General features: G+C 46.3%; 1 protein-coding gene across 2 annotated transcripts; it reads right to left on the bottom strand.

Moving 5' to 3' along the window:
- Positions 1-270: 270 nt before the first annotated feature.
- tamalin (trafficking regulator and scaffold protein tamalin) lies at positions 271-13811 on the bottom strand. 2 transcript variants are annotated; one of them, XM_056274813.1, is made up of 8 exons: positions 13487-13811; positions 11623-11675; positions 10598-10652; positions 6974-7076; positions 5044-5137; positions 2854-2920; positions 2091-2157; positions 271-1246 (listed from the first exon to the last, which is right to left on the bottom strand). In XM_056274813.1, the coding sequence occupies exons 1-8, from the start codon at positions 13685-13687 to the stop codon at positions 747-749; spliced, it is 1140 nt and encodes a 379-aa protein (XP_056130788.1). In that variant the 5' UTR covers positions 13688-13811; the 3' UTR covers positions 271-746. The 2 variants fall into 2 exon arrangements, with proteins under 2 accessions (XP_056130788.1, XP_056130789.1); XM_056274814.1 differs by having other exon boundaries at positions 5044-5261; positions 13487-13564.
- Between the last annotated feature and the right edge of the window lie 2235 nt (positions 13812-16046).

Genomic DNA, 16046 nt, shown 5'->3' with positions numbered 1-16046 from the left:
CACAGCCTCCCCGCTACCCTCCAGCCCCAGGGACAAAGGGTTTTGGAGGAGATTAAGAGTTATGGATGTAAATAAAAGGACACTATATTTAAGAATATCACATGGAACGGGAGACTTCTCCACTGTGGAAATTACAAACAGATTGTGTACAACCTCAGTCTCTGTGTGCTAAGTTGTTGGCAAAAAGTCCGACAAACAGCTGTGGTTTGTGGAACAAGACGGCCATTCTTGCAAACGCTGCATAAAATAATCAGCAAATCATGTTGAAAAGCCACATATTTATTTTTAGGCTCTGTAACTTTGGCAAGACAAAACTGGATCAAACAGACACCCAAAAGTACAAAGGGAACAAATTTGTGCCATACAAAATGTTGTCTTGTACAATCATTATCCTAAGGGGGTCATTTGTTGAACAGAATCAAACTTGGTACATGCAGTAAAAACTGAAATATCCTTCATACTGTACATAAATCAGAAAAAATAAATAAATAATTTAAACAGCAAAAAAAAAAAAAAAAAAAAGTCCTGTACAGATGCTAAACAAATCACTAGCCAAAGGGGCGTGTTTAGACATTTAAATACGGAGAGGTGCAACTGTAGGGCTATTTCGCTTTGGTCTCATTCAATTCACTCTTTGGTGCCGTTTACACTGTATTCTTTGGCCAGCCCGCTAGGACGTCCCCCGTTAATCTCAGTCTTTGGGTCTTTTTCACTTTATTTTTGGGTGCGCAACTCTAGTCCGGCTCTCAGAGCTTACTCTCCTCCTCTTCCAGCGGTCGGTTCAAGCCAGGGATGAATTTGAGGAGGCGCCTGCGGAAGCTCTTCTGTTTGGGCTTTCGCTGGAGCGAGTTGAATCCTCCTTGCTTCTCTCCCGCAGCCGTCGTCGATGAGGACGAGGAAGAGCCCCTCAAGTAGCTGCGTGTGCTGGCGCTGCGGGTCAAGTGGGTCTTGGCACTTGTAAAGAACTCGCTTGCTGGACGAAGGCGGTGCGGCCTCTGCGATAGCTGCTCTTCTCTCTGCTGGTTTTTCTCAGCGCCATCCGATTCGATGTTGCGGTCCGCCTGGTAGAGGCAGGTCTGGTAGAGCGGGTCGTCCTCGGTGGCTGTGCTGAGATAGCTGGCGCTGCTGCTGGTGCTGCCGGTGCAGTGGAGGGCTCTCAGGGCGGCGGGGCTGGGAGCACCCAGACTCCCATACACTCCCGCTGACTCCAGGGACTCGTACACCGCAGCGTCACTCATTACTATGCCTATAACAAACAAGCAAACAAACAGGCTGTGTTAGAAAGGTGGCCTAGCGTGGATTTATTTTCAACATTATCTCTCTGAACATGTCGCAGGGACAACATTTCACTAGCAGCCGTAATACTGAGCGGTCTTCTGTGCATCTCTGAAACGTTGCCAAAAATTGTATGGAAACTTGTACACCAGTGACGTCACTAGCGGGCTATTCATCCATCCATCCATCATCCGAACCGCTTATCCTGCCCTCAGGGATGCTGGAGCCTATCCCAGCAGTCATTGGGCGGCAGGCGGGGAGATACCGTCACAGGTTAAATCTTACAGCACCTGGTATTCCCAGCGGTCTCCCATCCAAGTATTAACCAGACCCTGCTTAGCTTCCTAGATCGGGATATGTCCTGGTTTGCCAATAGGCTGCGTTGTATAAGGAAATGTCAATATCAGCGCTACATACAGTTGTACTGGAAAATGCACTGGCAAACCAGGAAGTAAGTTTTCACATTCACATATGGTCCACTAGTGGTGTCACTGGCAGACACAGTTTTGATGGTGTTTCAGAAACACACAAAAGACTGCTCAGTATTTTGGCTGCCAGTGGAGTGGTTTATCCCTACAACATAGAGATAATGTCAATAAATCGTGATTGTTTCCCCTTAAAAAAACAAAAACATAACTGTCCACATTAAGATCACATGCGTGATAGTTTACAAAATGGATGAGCAGAGACGGGTGCCATGAATATGCATGATTAGCCTCAAGAATGGCCTTTTCATGGCGGCATCTGTCTGTGTGCAGATGCTAACTTTGAAAGATTAGCCCTTATAAATTCAAATGAGACCATAAAAGACCTACCATGAACAAGCCTCTGTTCCTGCATCATCAACGATCTATATTCATCCCACTTTTCATGCAGGGTTTGCTAGGAAAGAAATGCAACAGGCGTTTTAAATGCTTGCAGGAAGAAAAGCACAGCATGACCCATTAACATGAATAAATCATATATATTAAAGTTGTATTTGTTAATTGCTTACAGAGCTGTAATACTATTGAACAGATTACACCAGGAACCTTTTTTTAAAAAAAATCTCAACTGTGTCAAATGTGGTGTGATCAACGGCGGTTTAATTCCCTGTATTTAATTGTCTACATGTTCACTAGTACAAATAAACACATAGGCACCAAAAGCTGCAGGACATTTGGTATTGGAGGATTATACTGGGGACAGCTGTTGTAATCTTGAGGAAAGCGAGCTCACTTGAGACACTTCCCCTAGAAGCGTTTAAACAGCCATGTGTAAGAATGTGGCTATGTCTGCTCTTATTCTCCATGCACACGCAGCGATCAGCATGCAAGCTGGGGGAACTGCAGCCATTACTGGTGTGACAGGTGGGGCAGTTGGGACAAACAGGTGGGGAGTGGGATTGGTGTCTATATCTAGCATGAAACATGGTGGGAGAGCTCTTTTTTTTCTTTCTTTTTTTCCTGTCTGAGGTTGAAGTGCTGTTGGGAGCACATTTAGGCCCGCTCAAGAGTGGCGGCAATAAACTAATTACAGCTGAAACCTCTGCAGCGGCACCAAGGTATAATTTCTGTCTGTAAAAAGAGGGGAAATTACCTTGAGATACTGCAGCCGGGCTTCAAGCTCCGCTTTTCGGATGGAGTCGCTGTAAACCGTCTCTAGCCTGAAGTGGAAAACCAGAGAGTAATTGAATTAATAAGCGTCACAACGAGGCACTAATAAAAACTATAAGAGGGAACACCAAAGGCAGCCAGTTAAAGAGCAAAGGAAACAAGTGTCCCCATATGACGGGGTCTTTTCACAAGACCCCAAGGGAAACGGGTCTAGTCTCAACATTTTACGAGTGGGGAAACAGATAAAGAACATATACAATTTCCCCCCTCGAGTGCGGCGAGTCTTTTCTATCACAGGAGTAGCGGGTTGACTACTTTATGGAGCCGGGTTTCACTTGAACAGTTTGTTAATAAGCCCGGGTTTTAATTTTGCAGGTGGCAAATATAATTTGATGATGTGGGGCAATACAGTCTATGCATACACCACTACTTTGATGTGGATAACCTCACAGTTTCGTGCGGAGGCATTCAAAGCTCGCAAACGGGGCCTCGCAAATTGTCCTTTTCATCTTCTACAATCAGAGAGTGAGCGCGAGGAAAGAAATCTGGGGCCAATTGAACACCCACTCAGCAAACTAAATCTGCCGGCCGCCTACCTCTAACCGAAGTGTGCAAGATACCCCTCTGACGGTTGGTGAACATATATCAAGCAACCTAAATAAAGCAATTCAATGTTTGAGTCATGCATTTCTTAAAATGATGGGCTCATTAATAACTCACAAAATTTTACATTTTCTCATTTAGCCGACGCTTTTATTCAAAGCGACTTACAAGAGTGTGTTTTTGAAATAGCAATCATAGTCAAGAACGCGTGTCATGGTAAGAGCTATTACTCTAAGTCAGTGTTTCCCAACCCAGTCCTACACAGTAAAATCCTGAGTGTTAATTTAACTTCCTGAGTGTTAATTTAACTCTGAGAGTGTAAATTTAACTTCCTGAGTGTTAATTTAACTCTGAGAGTGTAAAAGTGGACCCAAAAGGATCCATTTGTACACTCTCAGAGTTAAATTAACACTCAGGTTTTGTACTGTGTTAAGGACCCCCTATCCTGCAGATTTTCTTTGCAACCCTGAATAGGTACCTGTTTGTAGTTATTCAACCATTCAGCAATGAATTATGTCAGATTTTTGCACACCTTGCATAATTAAGTGCTATGGGATGATTGGTTGAATAAGTACAAGCAGGGCTACCTATGCAGGGTTACAATGAAAATCTGCAGGATAGGGGGAACTTGAGGACTGGGTTGGGAAACACTGCTCTAAGTGTCCCATAGGTAGATCTCAGTTAGTCTTCTATGGGACATCTTAATTGTAAAGTAGCCGGGAGTTTTTTTTGGGGGGGGGGCCCCCCAATTGTATCCGGCCAATTACCCCACTCTTCCAAGCTGTCCTGGCCGCTGCTCCACCCCCTCTGCCGATCCGGGGAGGGCTGCAGACTACCACACACCTCCTCCGATACATGTGGAGTCGCCAGCCGCTTCTTTTCACCTGACAGTGAGGAGTTTCACCAGGGGGATGTAGCACGTGGGAGGATCCCGCTATTCTCCCCCAGTTCCCCCTCCCCTCCCCGAACAGGTGCTCCGACCGACCAGTGGAGGCGCTCGTGCAGCGACCAGGACACATACCCACATCCGGCTTCCAACCCGCAGACACGACCGATTGTGTCTGTAGGGATGCCCGACCAAGCCGGAGGTAACACGGGGATTCGAACCGGCGATCCCCGTGTTGGTAGGCAACGGAGCAGACCGCTACGCTACCCGGGCGCCTCATCCAATTGGTATTTTGTTATCGAGGTATTGGAAGCAAGCCTAATTACTTTGTGGTATAAGTTTAGCAGTGGAAGTGTCACTAAAAAAAAAAAAACAACTTTCTAACTAGAAAAAGTAAAGTTTCCCCATCTCATTTTAAAAAGTAAGCTTCTCTTGGATTGCTTCAAATCATTGCTCGGTAAGCTGGCTGTTGGCCCTGATGACTTGCACCAACATTCATCATCATTTCTAACAACCTGTGCCGTCACCACATCCACAGCTGAAATATCGAGCTTTTGTGCAGTGAGGGCGAAAGGCAGAGGCTCTTGGTTGATTGTAAATCAACTCGATAAGCCTCTTTCAATGTTGTTTTCATTAATTAGAAAAAAAAAACAAACAAGCACATTTTCCTGGGAATCTGCTTACCGAATTGTGTTACCACAGGCCCTGATGAGCTGCACAATATCTTTGTGCTGAAATCCGTCGACCGTGGTCTCGTTCACGCTTGCAATGGTGTCCCCTGTGCACACGAAACATGTGTGTTCATCAAGATGAAGGTCATTCCATTGTAGCGTTATTTTAGCTGCGGCCAACTGCAATTGGTTTGATTCCAAGCACATCGCGGGCCGACCAATTGTCGATTCCTGAGCCCATATGGGGTACAAATGTTTTAAGTCATGTGCAGTCGTGGCATATAAGCAAGCCAACTTTGAGCTCTGAAAGCCCTATTGTACACTCCATATCCCCCTCTAGAAGAAGAGCTTTAGAGAGCCTTTAACTGTTATTACAGCATTATATCGATATATATACATACACACACATACACACACATACACACATACGCTTTAGGGTGTGTTGAGGGCTGATGTATTGTGATTCTCAAACACAATGCCTTTCTCTTTCAAGCACCACATAATCTCCTTTGTATGGTGAGGTCATCCAATTCTAAGCGACAACACAGAGGGAACAATAAACCGGGCATGTGAGGAATGTAGGAAGTGAAACTGAAGTGACATATGCAGGCTAGATGGAGGAAGGAGGCGGTGGCCTTGACTCCAAAGCGCCCTCCCATTTCGACACGTAAGCGCGGAGATTGTTCACGGGGAGTAGCTTGTGACCAGGATCATGTGCGTGAATCCCCACTGAAAGACCAGCTAGGTCAAGACGCCATTGTCCAACGGCCCTTCAACAAGAAATTTAACCCACAACCGTAACACTGGCCCTACGTCACAGCCCCTTGTATGGAGTTGTTGTAGCGGGGGAAAAGTTCCTCCACCATAACAAAGCCTTTTCATTTCACCTACGTTGTCCAATAAAGTAAAAAATATCGCAAACTTTTTTACATTTTCTCCCAATTCATGGTCACTATTACTTCTGGGATAATGACTTTCAACACTGACTTGACGTGAAGAAGTATGACTGGACCTACCGGTGTAAACACAAGCTACTTTTACCTGAGGTTTTTTCTTTTTTTTAATTTTTCCCTCTTCTTCTCCCCTATTGTCAATTTTATTTGGCCAGTTACCCCGCTCTTCCGAGCCGTCCTGGTCGCTGCGCCTCCTCTGCCGAGCCAGGGAGGGCTGCAGACTACCACATGCCTCCTCCCATACATGTGGAGTCACCAGCCGCTTCTTTTCACCTGACAGTGAGGAGTTTCACCAGGGGGACATAGCGTGTGGGAGGATCAGGCTATTCCCCCCCAGTTCCCCCTCCCCCTTGAACGGGCACCCCGACCGACCAGAGGAGGCGCTAGTGCAGCGACCAGGACACACACCCACACCTGGCTTCCCACCCGCAGACACGGCCAATTGTGTCTGTTGGGACGCCTGAAGCCGAAGGTAACACGGGGATTTGAACCGGCGATCCCCCTGTTGGTAGGCAACGGAATAGACAGCCGCGCCACCTGGACACCCCCCTGGGCTTTTTCTGAAGCAGAAGAGGAAATGCAAATGGAACCACGTTTGCCAACAAAACACATTGATGCTGTCGAATATGACATTTGAGACTGTTGTTGTATTACACATCCCATGACTCACCTACTGGTAAGGGGGAGGTTGACACGCACGTGTTGGCTGAAACTGCCCTTTCGTGACGCGTTTGTTGACTCCAAAATTAATAGACACAACGTGTTTCGTTTTTTTTTTTACTTTTCTAGAAAGCAGGCTGAAAGTCGGGGCCCCATTTGCGGTCAACACCCCTGTTGTTCTGCGCAAAAGAGACTACGGCAAAACCATCATCTGCATTTCCTCTTTTTCCAGGCGTGTCTTGGTTATTTCAGTCTCAGATACAGTTGAAAGAGAGATAAACAAAAAGCAGGTCAAGCAATACTGAATAAGTAGATAGTTTTACCACTTACCAACTTTGAGGCCCGCGAGCTGGGCCGGGCTGTCATCGTGCACCTTATACACAAATGTGCACATCTCCACTGAGTTCTGGTCCTGGTGATGCAACCCATATGTCTGGAGGAGATAAAGCACATTGACCAGAAGCTTAGTTTATGTAAGAATAGAAACTGAAAAATAATTAGTCGCACTTCCCAGTTCCTAATGAATAGCAGCCGAAGAAATTTGTAGCAATACAATACGGCCTTGATAAACCCCTGAACTGACGTACACTGATAAACAGAGGAAGTCATGATGACATACAATGCAACGACTTTAGTTTATAACGAATATCGGTGGAAGGAAGGCAGAAGTTGATATTCAAATAGTTACCACAAACATGCAGAGCATTTCTACTGAAAAACTAAATAGCAGCCTTTGCGAAAGTCCCTATGTTAATGGGAACGCTCATAAGAATCCTTATGTTAATAAGGATTTTTGAATGTGAATTATGTGAGATTTTTCTTTCGATCTTGCCTAAAATCCTAAATAGGTTCAAAAAGATCCTGTGGGACTTCCAAGTTCCAGTCTGACAAGCAGGGGCTGGCTAACCAACCAGATGTTGTGGTGGTCAACAAGGAGCAGAAGACAGCAGTAGTGATGGATGTAGCAGTCCCGAGCGACAGAAACATCGGGAAGAAAGAGCATGAGAAGGTAGAGAGATACCAAGGGCTGAAGGACGAACTAGATCGGATGTGGAAGGTGAACTCCACAGTAGTCCCAGTGGTAATAGGAGCACTAGGAGCTGTGACCCCCAAACTGGGAGAGTGGCTCCAGCAGATTCCAGGAACAACATCTGAGGTCTCTGTCCAGAAGAGTGAGGTCCTAGGAACAGCTGAGATACTGCACAGAACCCTCAAACTCCCAGGCCTCTGGTAGAGGACCCGAACTTGAGGAAGACACACACCTGATGGGAAGATGCCGGCGCGAATTCACGTTTTCGCCGGCCTCACCCAGTACCATCCATGCAGTGTCTTTGTCCACGTCTGTCCACGTCTTCATTTGATAGCTGGGAGAGCTGGCGTTGGATCAGCTGGGAGAGCTCGGTCTGCTGCGTCCTGTGGGCCCAGGGACCACGGCCCTGCCCGGAGCTGCGCCCAAAGAGGAAACACCGAGGGCGGTTTGACAGGACGCGGAAGCGAGGCAGGCTAAGCTAACTGCTAGCCCACGCAGACCGGCAGTTCCAACAGTCGTCCTGGCATCCGTTCTCGCAGAGAGTGATTTTTTTTTTTATAGTTTGATATGTGTTCTTGTAGTTTTTAGATATGTGTTTTTGTCTTTGTGTTGCACTGCTGTGGACTGGGGGGGGGGGGGGCGATATTTCATTTCATTTCATGTATGCAAGTACATGAAATGAAATGACAAAGTGTTCCTAATTCCTGACCACCCAAAAAAGGTGACAGGGAGATCAAAAAGCCATTTGCCTATAACACGCGTCATTCCCCCCACCCATTAAAAAAGTTCAGGCTCGACCCCATCCCATGAGGACAGACACATATTGCAAAATGACAGAGAGACAGTGAGTTTAGGGAACATATTTGGCATTTAACTGTAAATGTAAAGGTCAAAGTTGTGGTGCTTTCCTGGCCATTTGTGCTGTCTTTACAGTTGCTACGCAACTATGATTTGCAAGCACTTCCTTTTCTGATGACACTGTCTCTCCGAGGAAGGCTTGGTCAATGCAAATTATAGATAAGACTTCCTTCTGTTACCACAAATACATCAGCCAACATTGTCAGAACATCCGTGAGAGGTGTTTGACTTACGGGTTAAAATGTCTCCCGCAAAACAACCCAAAGGACTGTGACAAAACGGTGGGAATATCCATGTCTGTGTGTACACACACACACACACACACACGCACACAAGGCCTACTTCTCATTCCCTGGATGTCTTGAAGTGATCATTCAGTTAGTAAAACTGAATATCTTAAATTGTTCAGGGCAATTTAATAGAATTCAGATCCATCTGTACTTAACCACCGTTTCAATGTAACCTTCCCGCTCGGGGCTCTCAGAGTAACACAACATGCAAATTACACTTGAACTGCAGGTTTGGTATTTACATATTGGATCCTCACATTATCTCCATGTCAGTGCTGACAGAACAGAAGTGACACCAGAGAAATTTAGACAGGGCCATTCATATTAGGGAAGACAAACTGAAAGAGGGAAAAGCTCCCGATAGTTCATAGCACTTTAACATATGTGCCTGTAGAGCGTTCTGTTTTTATGCATGAGTGTGTGGTTTTTTTTTTCTTCAAGTTTTCATGTGATTTTTCAACACTATTATATGTATAAAGCCTGTGAGTCTGAAACACGGGATTCTTTAGCTAGCTAGCTATCTCCCAGCGGTCACCAACCCTTCTCCTGGACAGCCACCACCCTGCCGGTTTTCACTCCAACTCTGATTTAACAAACCTGATTCTACTAATTACCCTCTTACCTTTGATTAATTGAATCAGATGTGTCCAAAGGAATTGAATCGAGTGCAACTGGACTTGGTATATATCCATGAAACGGATATATACCAAGTTTCACGGATATATACCAAGTCCAGTTGCACTCGATTCGACTCCTTTGGATAACCATGACCTGGATGAATGAGAACATTCACAGACATGAATCAGATGTGTTAAGTTAGAGTTGGAGTGAAAACCAGCGGGACGGTAGCTCTTCCAGGGGGGGGGGTTGGTGACCACTGCTAGACTACCAGACTTTGGCCTTGTGATGTCACTTCCTGAAGGAACCAGCAGGGTAGAAAGATGGAGGGACCCCATCCAGGAGAATCATTCTTTATGATAACACTGACTGACCCAACCATCATAACGTCCTTCTAATTCAGAAGTACTCAACCATGTGCCATGGAGGGCCGAGGGTATGTAGGTTTTCTTTCCATCTGGACTCCACCCCAGCTGATCTCGATGATTAGCACACCTTCATTAGGAAAACAGGGAAGTCGCCTGTTGTGGATTGGAAAGAAAAGCTGCATACTCTTGGCCTGCCATGGCATACAGCTGAGCCCCATTGCTCTAATTATTAGACAGCGGTTGAAAAAGGCAAATTCTTCACTATAAACCGCCGATAAATCAAACATAATCAGCTGCGCGCAATCCAGTCTGAATATCAAAGAATATCTGAGGAATGGCATGCACCAACAGCTGCACAACACTGCAGACATTGTGAGGCACTGCTTCGGGGAGACACGAGTAATGTGAGAGATGGGAGAGATATTGAGTTCAAATGTGCAAAACTTCCGTCTGCTGAGACTCCCCCTTGAGGGGTCGGGAGTAAAGCAGGTAATTCCATGGAGAGCGTGTGAGAAAACCACACCGCTTCTGAAATAGAAACTGGGAGAAAACCATCCTCTCTTCTCTGAAATCATGGGATTAACCGTCGACCAAATACTCGACCTCTGACACAAGTGGAGCGGGCACGTGCTTAGATTAGGAAGTAGAGTATCGGGACGGGGTTGACATGTTTTGATCACCGACTGTAATCTCCGGTAAACTTAATGTAGTAGACGGGGGGGAATCCTTGGCCAATGGCACCGAGAAGCCCTCAACAACCCCACTCGCCCCCTCATCGCTATCCTCTTACCTGGATCTCAAAGCCAAACGCTTCCCCATCCTGCTTCTCCAGGATGACCGCCTTCCTGAAATTAAAAACAAGAAAAAATATATTAAAGAGTTTGTTTGTGGTGTAAAAAAAAACTATGCTCTGCCTTGTCCCCCCCCCCCCCCCGACCCCAACCAGGCTGTCTGGGTCTCGATGGATGAAAACTGATCATCGTACGGTTTAAATGGCACAAAACAATGACGAGGTTCTCTGCAAATTCTCTGGAACGATAAACCCTTCAGGGTTATCTGCTCTGGGATTCGCTGTATGTATGAAATAGCCTTGAAGTCTGGACGCTTACGGTCACAACAGCGTAAAATATGTGGAATGAAACAGTGGGTCCATCATTTAGCCTGGTGAGGATCATTTAAAGAGATGCTCAGATTGTTTCAATCAGGCTCTTCAAATACAAAAAACAGAAAAACAAAATAAAATGTATAAAATCCACAGTGCAAGACCTCGAAGGAAGAGATGGAAAAGCTGCACTTTAAGGACACAATGTAAACCTTTCTCCAATCTGTGGCCTTATGTAAATCACACAGCAAGGCATCTCCATTGACTTGGGACTGGACAAGTGCTCTACTTGGGCCCGAGCCGGCGTGTACGTCATAACAAAACGCACAACTGGACAAGGGTCTTTTTGGACTGAATTAAGGGATACCAAGATTGGCATCTGACTAAAAATGTCAGCGAATGCAAATTAATGAACAACTTCGTGGATATCCGACATAGCAAGACTTAAGATTAAAAAAAAAAAATTCAGCAACTTGAAAAAGGGACCGGCGCATTGTTGTCCACAAAAGGTTACATGAAAGAACCTTTTCATGGCCGTCACCATTTACTGTCCTTCTGAAACAAGAGAGCCGATTTTGAGACCGAACTACGAATTTGAATAAAGACCATTTGGATCTTCTGGTTAGGGGAAGACAACGCCAAAAAGAAAAAAAAAGACGAAAAAGGGAAGAACCTGGAGATGGGGTAAATGTGTGTGGAGGTGGGGGATGTACCTCTCTGGTTCTGGTGATTGAGTCAGTGGTTTCCATTTCTGCAGTCCGCTGCCCTGTACAAAGAAAACAAAACAAGACATGATGTATACAACCGGTTGGGATTTGTGCCACAGCCACATGAGGGGTTTCCCCTTTAACCTCCACTCCACCTACGTTTGGACTACTTCCAGTCCTTCAACTCTTGTAGCCAGCGTGCGCGCGTGTCTTTTCAAGCCTCCAAGCCACAATTGTGGCACGGAAACACAAGTGTTAAAACCAGTTATGCATGTGTGGCTGCTCTGTGTTTACCCAATGCACCGTCACAACACGAGAGAGGAGTTTCGAAGCATCTACTATATTTAGCCTCACCTTAACGCCAAGCTGGCTGGCTCGGGACACTGCTGACGCAGTCAAACACAAAAGCGCTGCTTTTCTGCTATTTCAGATGATCCGTTTCAGACACTGTGCGTGTTACATGTCACCCCATAAACGGACCAGACTGGGTCAATATTTGGCCTTCTGCCACAATTATCGCATTGAGGGAAAACCCGAGCCCACAGTTGGGTCTGGATCCACGCCCTGCTTTCACAAAGTAAATAAAAACCATATCGCATCCGTTAGGCTGCACTAAAACCACCTACAATCAATTCACCTCTGTTCTACCGCCACGCTCTTTAATGTTGGCCCTATGAAAGCCGGCTTTGTGCCACAGTTTCCACTGGTAGTAAAATGTTGCTTTCTTTATTTTCCCCAACACTTACAGAATTGTCCCAAGCCCTTCTCAATGAGTGCATTTATTCTTTAATGCCCCGAGAGACCAGCAGTGGGGTGTGTGTGTGTGTGTGTGTGTGTGTGTGTGTGTGTGTGTGTGTGTGACACGTGTGTGTGTGTGTGTGTGTGTGTGTGTGTGTGTGTGTGTGTGTGTGTGTGTGTGTGTGTGTGTGTGTGTTTGTGTATGGATGGGGGGAGGGTTCCTGCTCCTGTGTACAATGCACTGTTACAGGACACACTGCAGAAGGGAATACCTGTAGTTTATCTGTTTCTGTATACATCAGTGGTGCAAAACAGGTGAGCTGTTTTGTGTGTTTATAGTTGGTCCAGAACCAAGACTGGCCATCTACTCCAAGAGGGGACGTAGTCGTAGAAATAATAAACAGGACTTAGCCACGCAAACTTCAGACAGCCCTCTGCAACAACACCGGAGGATAGTTGTAACATTTGCTATTTTCTCGGTAAGGGCACGTCAGTGCATCGCACACTGGGTGGGTGGTCCCACATTCACCCTCTTTGGGCTACTGGTGGTCACCCGGAGGGCACGAGACATGTCAAGTAAGAGGTGAAAACATTTTTTTGCGCGACCTGTAGTGAGACAGCCCCGAGTACCCTGGCGGAACTAACGGGACACTTCTTCATTTTGCCCGTCTGTTTCCTTGATTTATCATTACCTTCTCCCCCCCCCCCTTTTCATATAAAGCAGTGCACTGCACGTGCCGTATACATGAAGTCTGATGAACCGATACAACGATCGATTGGGAGAGGAGTAGCCACCGCGGTGTGCTCAGATACTGGTTCGGAAAAGTACGTGTTCCAATTCAAGTCGACTTAAATCGAGCCTCTCTGATGGCGATACCCTGTGTGACGGCACCGAGCCCAACTCTCCGGACTGATGGGTGAGTAAAGCCGGGCCAGTTCTCCCCACCTTGTGACCTCACGGCAGCCGCGGCTGAGACGACCTCCGCATCCCGCAGCACGATGCAGCGCGCGCGCAACCCGACGCGGAACGTAAGCTCAAAACTTTAAAATTCGACTTTCTGGTTTCATACAACAAAGAGGTGAAAACTGCTTTACCCCCCCCTTTACCCCCATCCTCTCCCCCCATCCTTACCCTTTTGAAGTTTCTGGGCAACGTCCCGCCGGAGTAAGCCAGCGTCTTGTAGTTGTACACGTCCGAGGCGTTTGACGGCGACTCCGCAGTCCTGCAACTGTCCGATTTGGATGAAGGAAAATGATAAATGTCCCCGTCCCGTGTTGACGGTCCGCTCCCCGGGTCGTCTGAATTGACCTTTTTGAGTCTCCTGAATGTCATGTTTGCCTCGGACGTTGCTGGAGAGAATAAGCAACAGTTTATATATATATATAAAAACACAAACCCTGCGCCCGGATACGTGCGCGGCGGAGATGCTCCCAAGGCTTGTGGTCGCCAGCGTGCTGCCGGCTACAATGTGACTTCTTGTGAATAAAGAGCGCGGGGCGGGGGCGGGGACTCGGAGGAGCGAGCCACATTTGAAAGCCATTATACAGTTTGACGTGTGCGCGGACGACCCCGCCGTCTGTCCCGACGATCACACGACAACACGACTCGTCATTCGGATCAATTCTCCAGCCGATATTCAGACAATTATAGACTTGGAGGGCAGGGGGGGGGGTTCACGTGCTTCCGATAATGCCACGAAATTTGGTGCGGAGAAATAATTTCGCTAATTGTGTTAATGAGATGTATGGTGGATAGCCTTTTGAGACGGGTCACAAAAAAAAAATAAATACGAGCCCGAGCGAAGTGAAAGCCGCTAGGAAAAGTTTGGGGCTCGGATCGTTTCGCGGCCATCTGTGGCGTCGAACAGGCGAACGGCGCCCTCTTGTGGTCGAGAGTGGTAATTAGCTGCGGAGTCTGAAACGTCAACTCCTACGGCTAACGAAGATTCAGCCTCTACAAATGAATGAGAAATTATGTGACACCTTCTCAGCTATATAATTTCAGTCCGTGTATCCCAAATCAGGGCGTTAAGTGAAATGAAAGATAAGGAAAAAATAAGGGCATATCGTAAATGGGAATGTTTTGTTATCACACATTTGTGAAAGAAAGGGTTTCACATATTGTTTCTTATGAGCTCCCTCTGTGTCCTACATAATGTTTACTAGGTGAAAAAAAAAAGAAATCTGATTTATTTCTGTTGTCTTCAAGTCAAACACACAATTATTGTACTTTGGAAAGGCCTGGAAAAACCAACTATCAGTAAGAGGATGAAAGAATTGACATCCTCTCTATATAGGGAAAAAATACCTGTAGACTTCTTAAAAAGTAGCCCCCCAGAACTCCATGCGCTTTTAAAACACAAAACATGGACGGCAATATGAGGAATGTCACTTCTCTTCGTAAGATTATATATATATAATTGTTTATATATAATTGTTTATATACACTCACTGGCCACTTTATTAGGTACACCTTGCTAGTACCGGGTTGGACCCCCTTTTGCCTTCAGAACTGCCTTAATCCTTCATGGCATAGATTCAACAAGGTACTGGAAACATTCCTCAGAGAGTTTGGTCCATATTGACATGATAGCATCACCCAGTTGCTGCAGATTTGTCGGCTGCACATCCATGATGCGAATCTCCCGGTCCACCACATCCCAAAGGTGCTCTATTGGATTGAGATCTGGTGACTGTGGAGGCCATTTGAGTACAGTGAACTCATTGTCATGTTCAAGAAACCAGTCTGAGATGATTCGAGCTTTATGACATGGCGCGTTATCCTGCTGGAAGTAGCCATCAGAAGATGGGAACACTGTGGTCATAAAGGGATGGACATGGTCAGCAACAATACTCAGGTAGGCTGTGGCGTTGACATGATGCTCAATTGGTACTAAGGGGCCCAAAGTGTGCCAAGAAAATATCCCCTACACCATTACACCACCACCACCAGCCTGAACCATTGATACAAGGCAGGATGGATCCATGCTTTCATGTTGTTGACGCCAAATTCTGACCCTACCATCCGAATGTCGCAGCAGAAATCGAGACTCATCAGACCAGGCAACGTTTTTCCAATCTTCTGTTGTCCAATTTTGGTGAGCCTGTGCGAATTGTAGCCTCAGTTTCCTGTTCTTAGCTGACAGGAGTGGCACCCGGTGTGGTCTTCTGCTGCTGTAGCCCATCTGCCTCAAGGTTCGACGTGTTGTGCGTTCAGAGATGCTCTTCTGCATACCTCGGTTGTAATGAGTGGTTATTTGAGTTACTGTTGCCTTTCTGTCAGCTCGAACCAGTCTGGCCATTCTCCTCTGACCTCTGGCATCAACAAGGTATTTTCGCCCACAGAACTGCCGCTCACTGGATATTTTCTCTTTTTCGGACCGTTCTCTGTAAACCCTAGAGATGGTTGTGCGTGAAAATCCCAGTAGATCAGCAGTTTCTGAAATACTCAGACCAGCCCGTCTGGCACCAACAACCATGCCACGTTCAAAGTCACTTAAATCACCTTTCTTCCCCATTCTGATGCTCGGTTTGAACTGCAGCAGATCGTCTTGACCATGTCTACATGCCTAAATGCATTGAGTTGCTGCCATGTGATTGGCTGATTAGAAATTTGCGTTAACGAGCAGTTGGACAGGTGTGCCTAATAAAGTGGCCAGTGAGTGTGTATATATATATATAATTGTTTTTAT

This window comes from Lampris incognitus, chromosome 2 (assembly GCF_029633865.1).
Source record: "Lampris incognitus isolate fLamInc1 chromosome 2, fLamInc1.hap2, whole genome shotgun sequence".
NCBI classification, from domain to species: Eukaryota; Metazoa; Chordata; class Actinopteri; order Lampriformes; family Lampridae; genus Lampris; species Lampris incognitus.
Note: the sequence above shows the minus strand (reverse complement) of the source record. Positions and strands in the feature narration are given on the sequence as shown.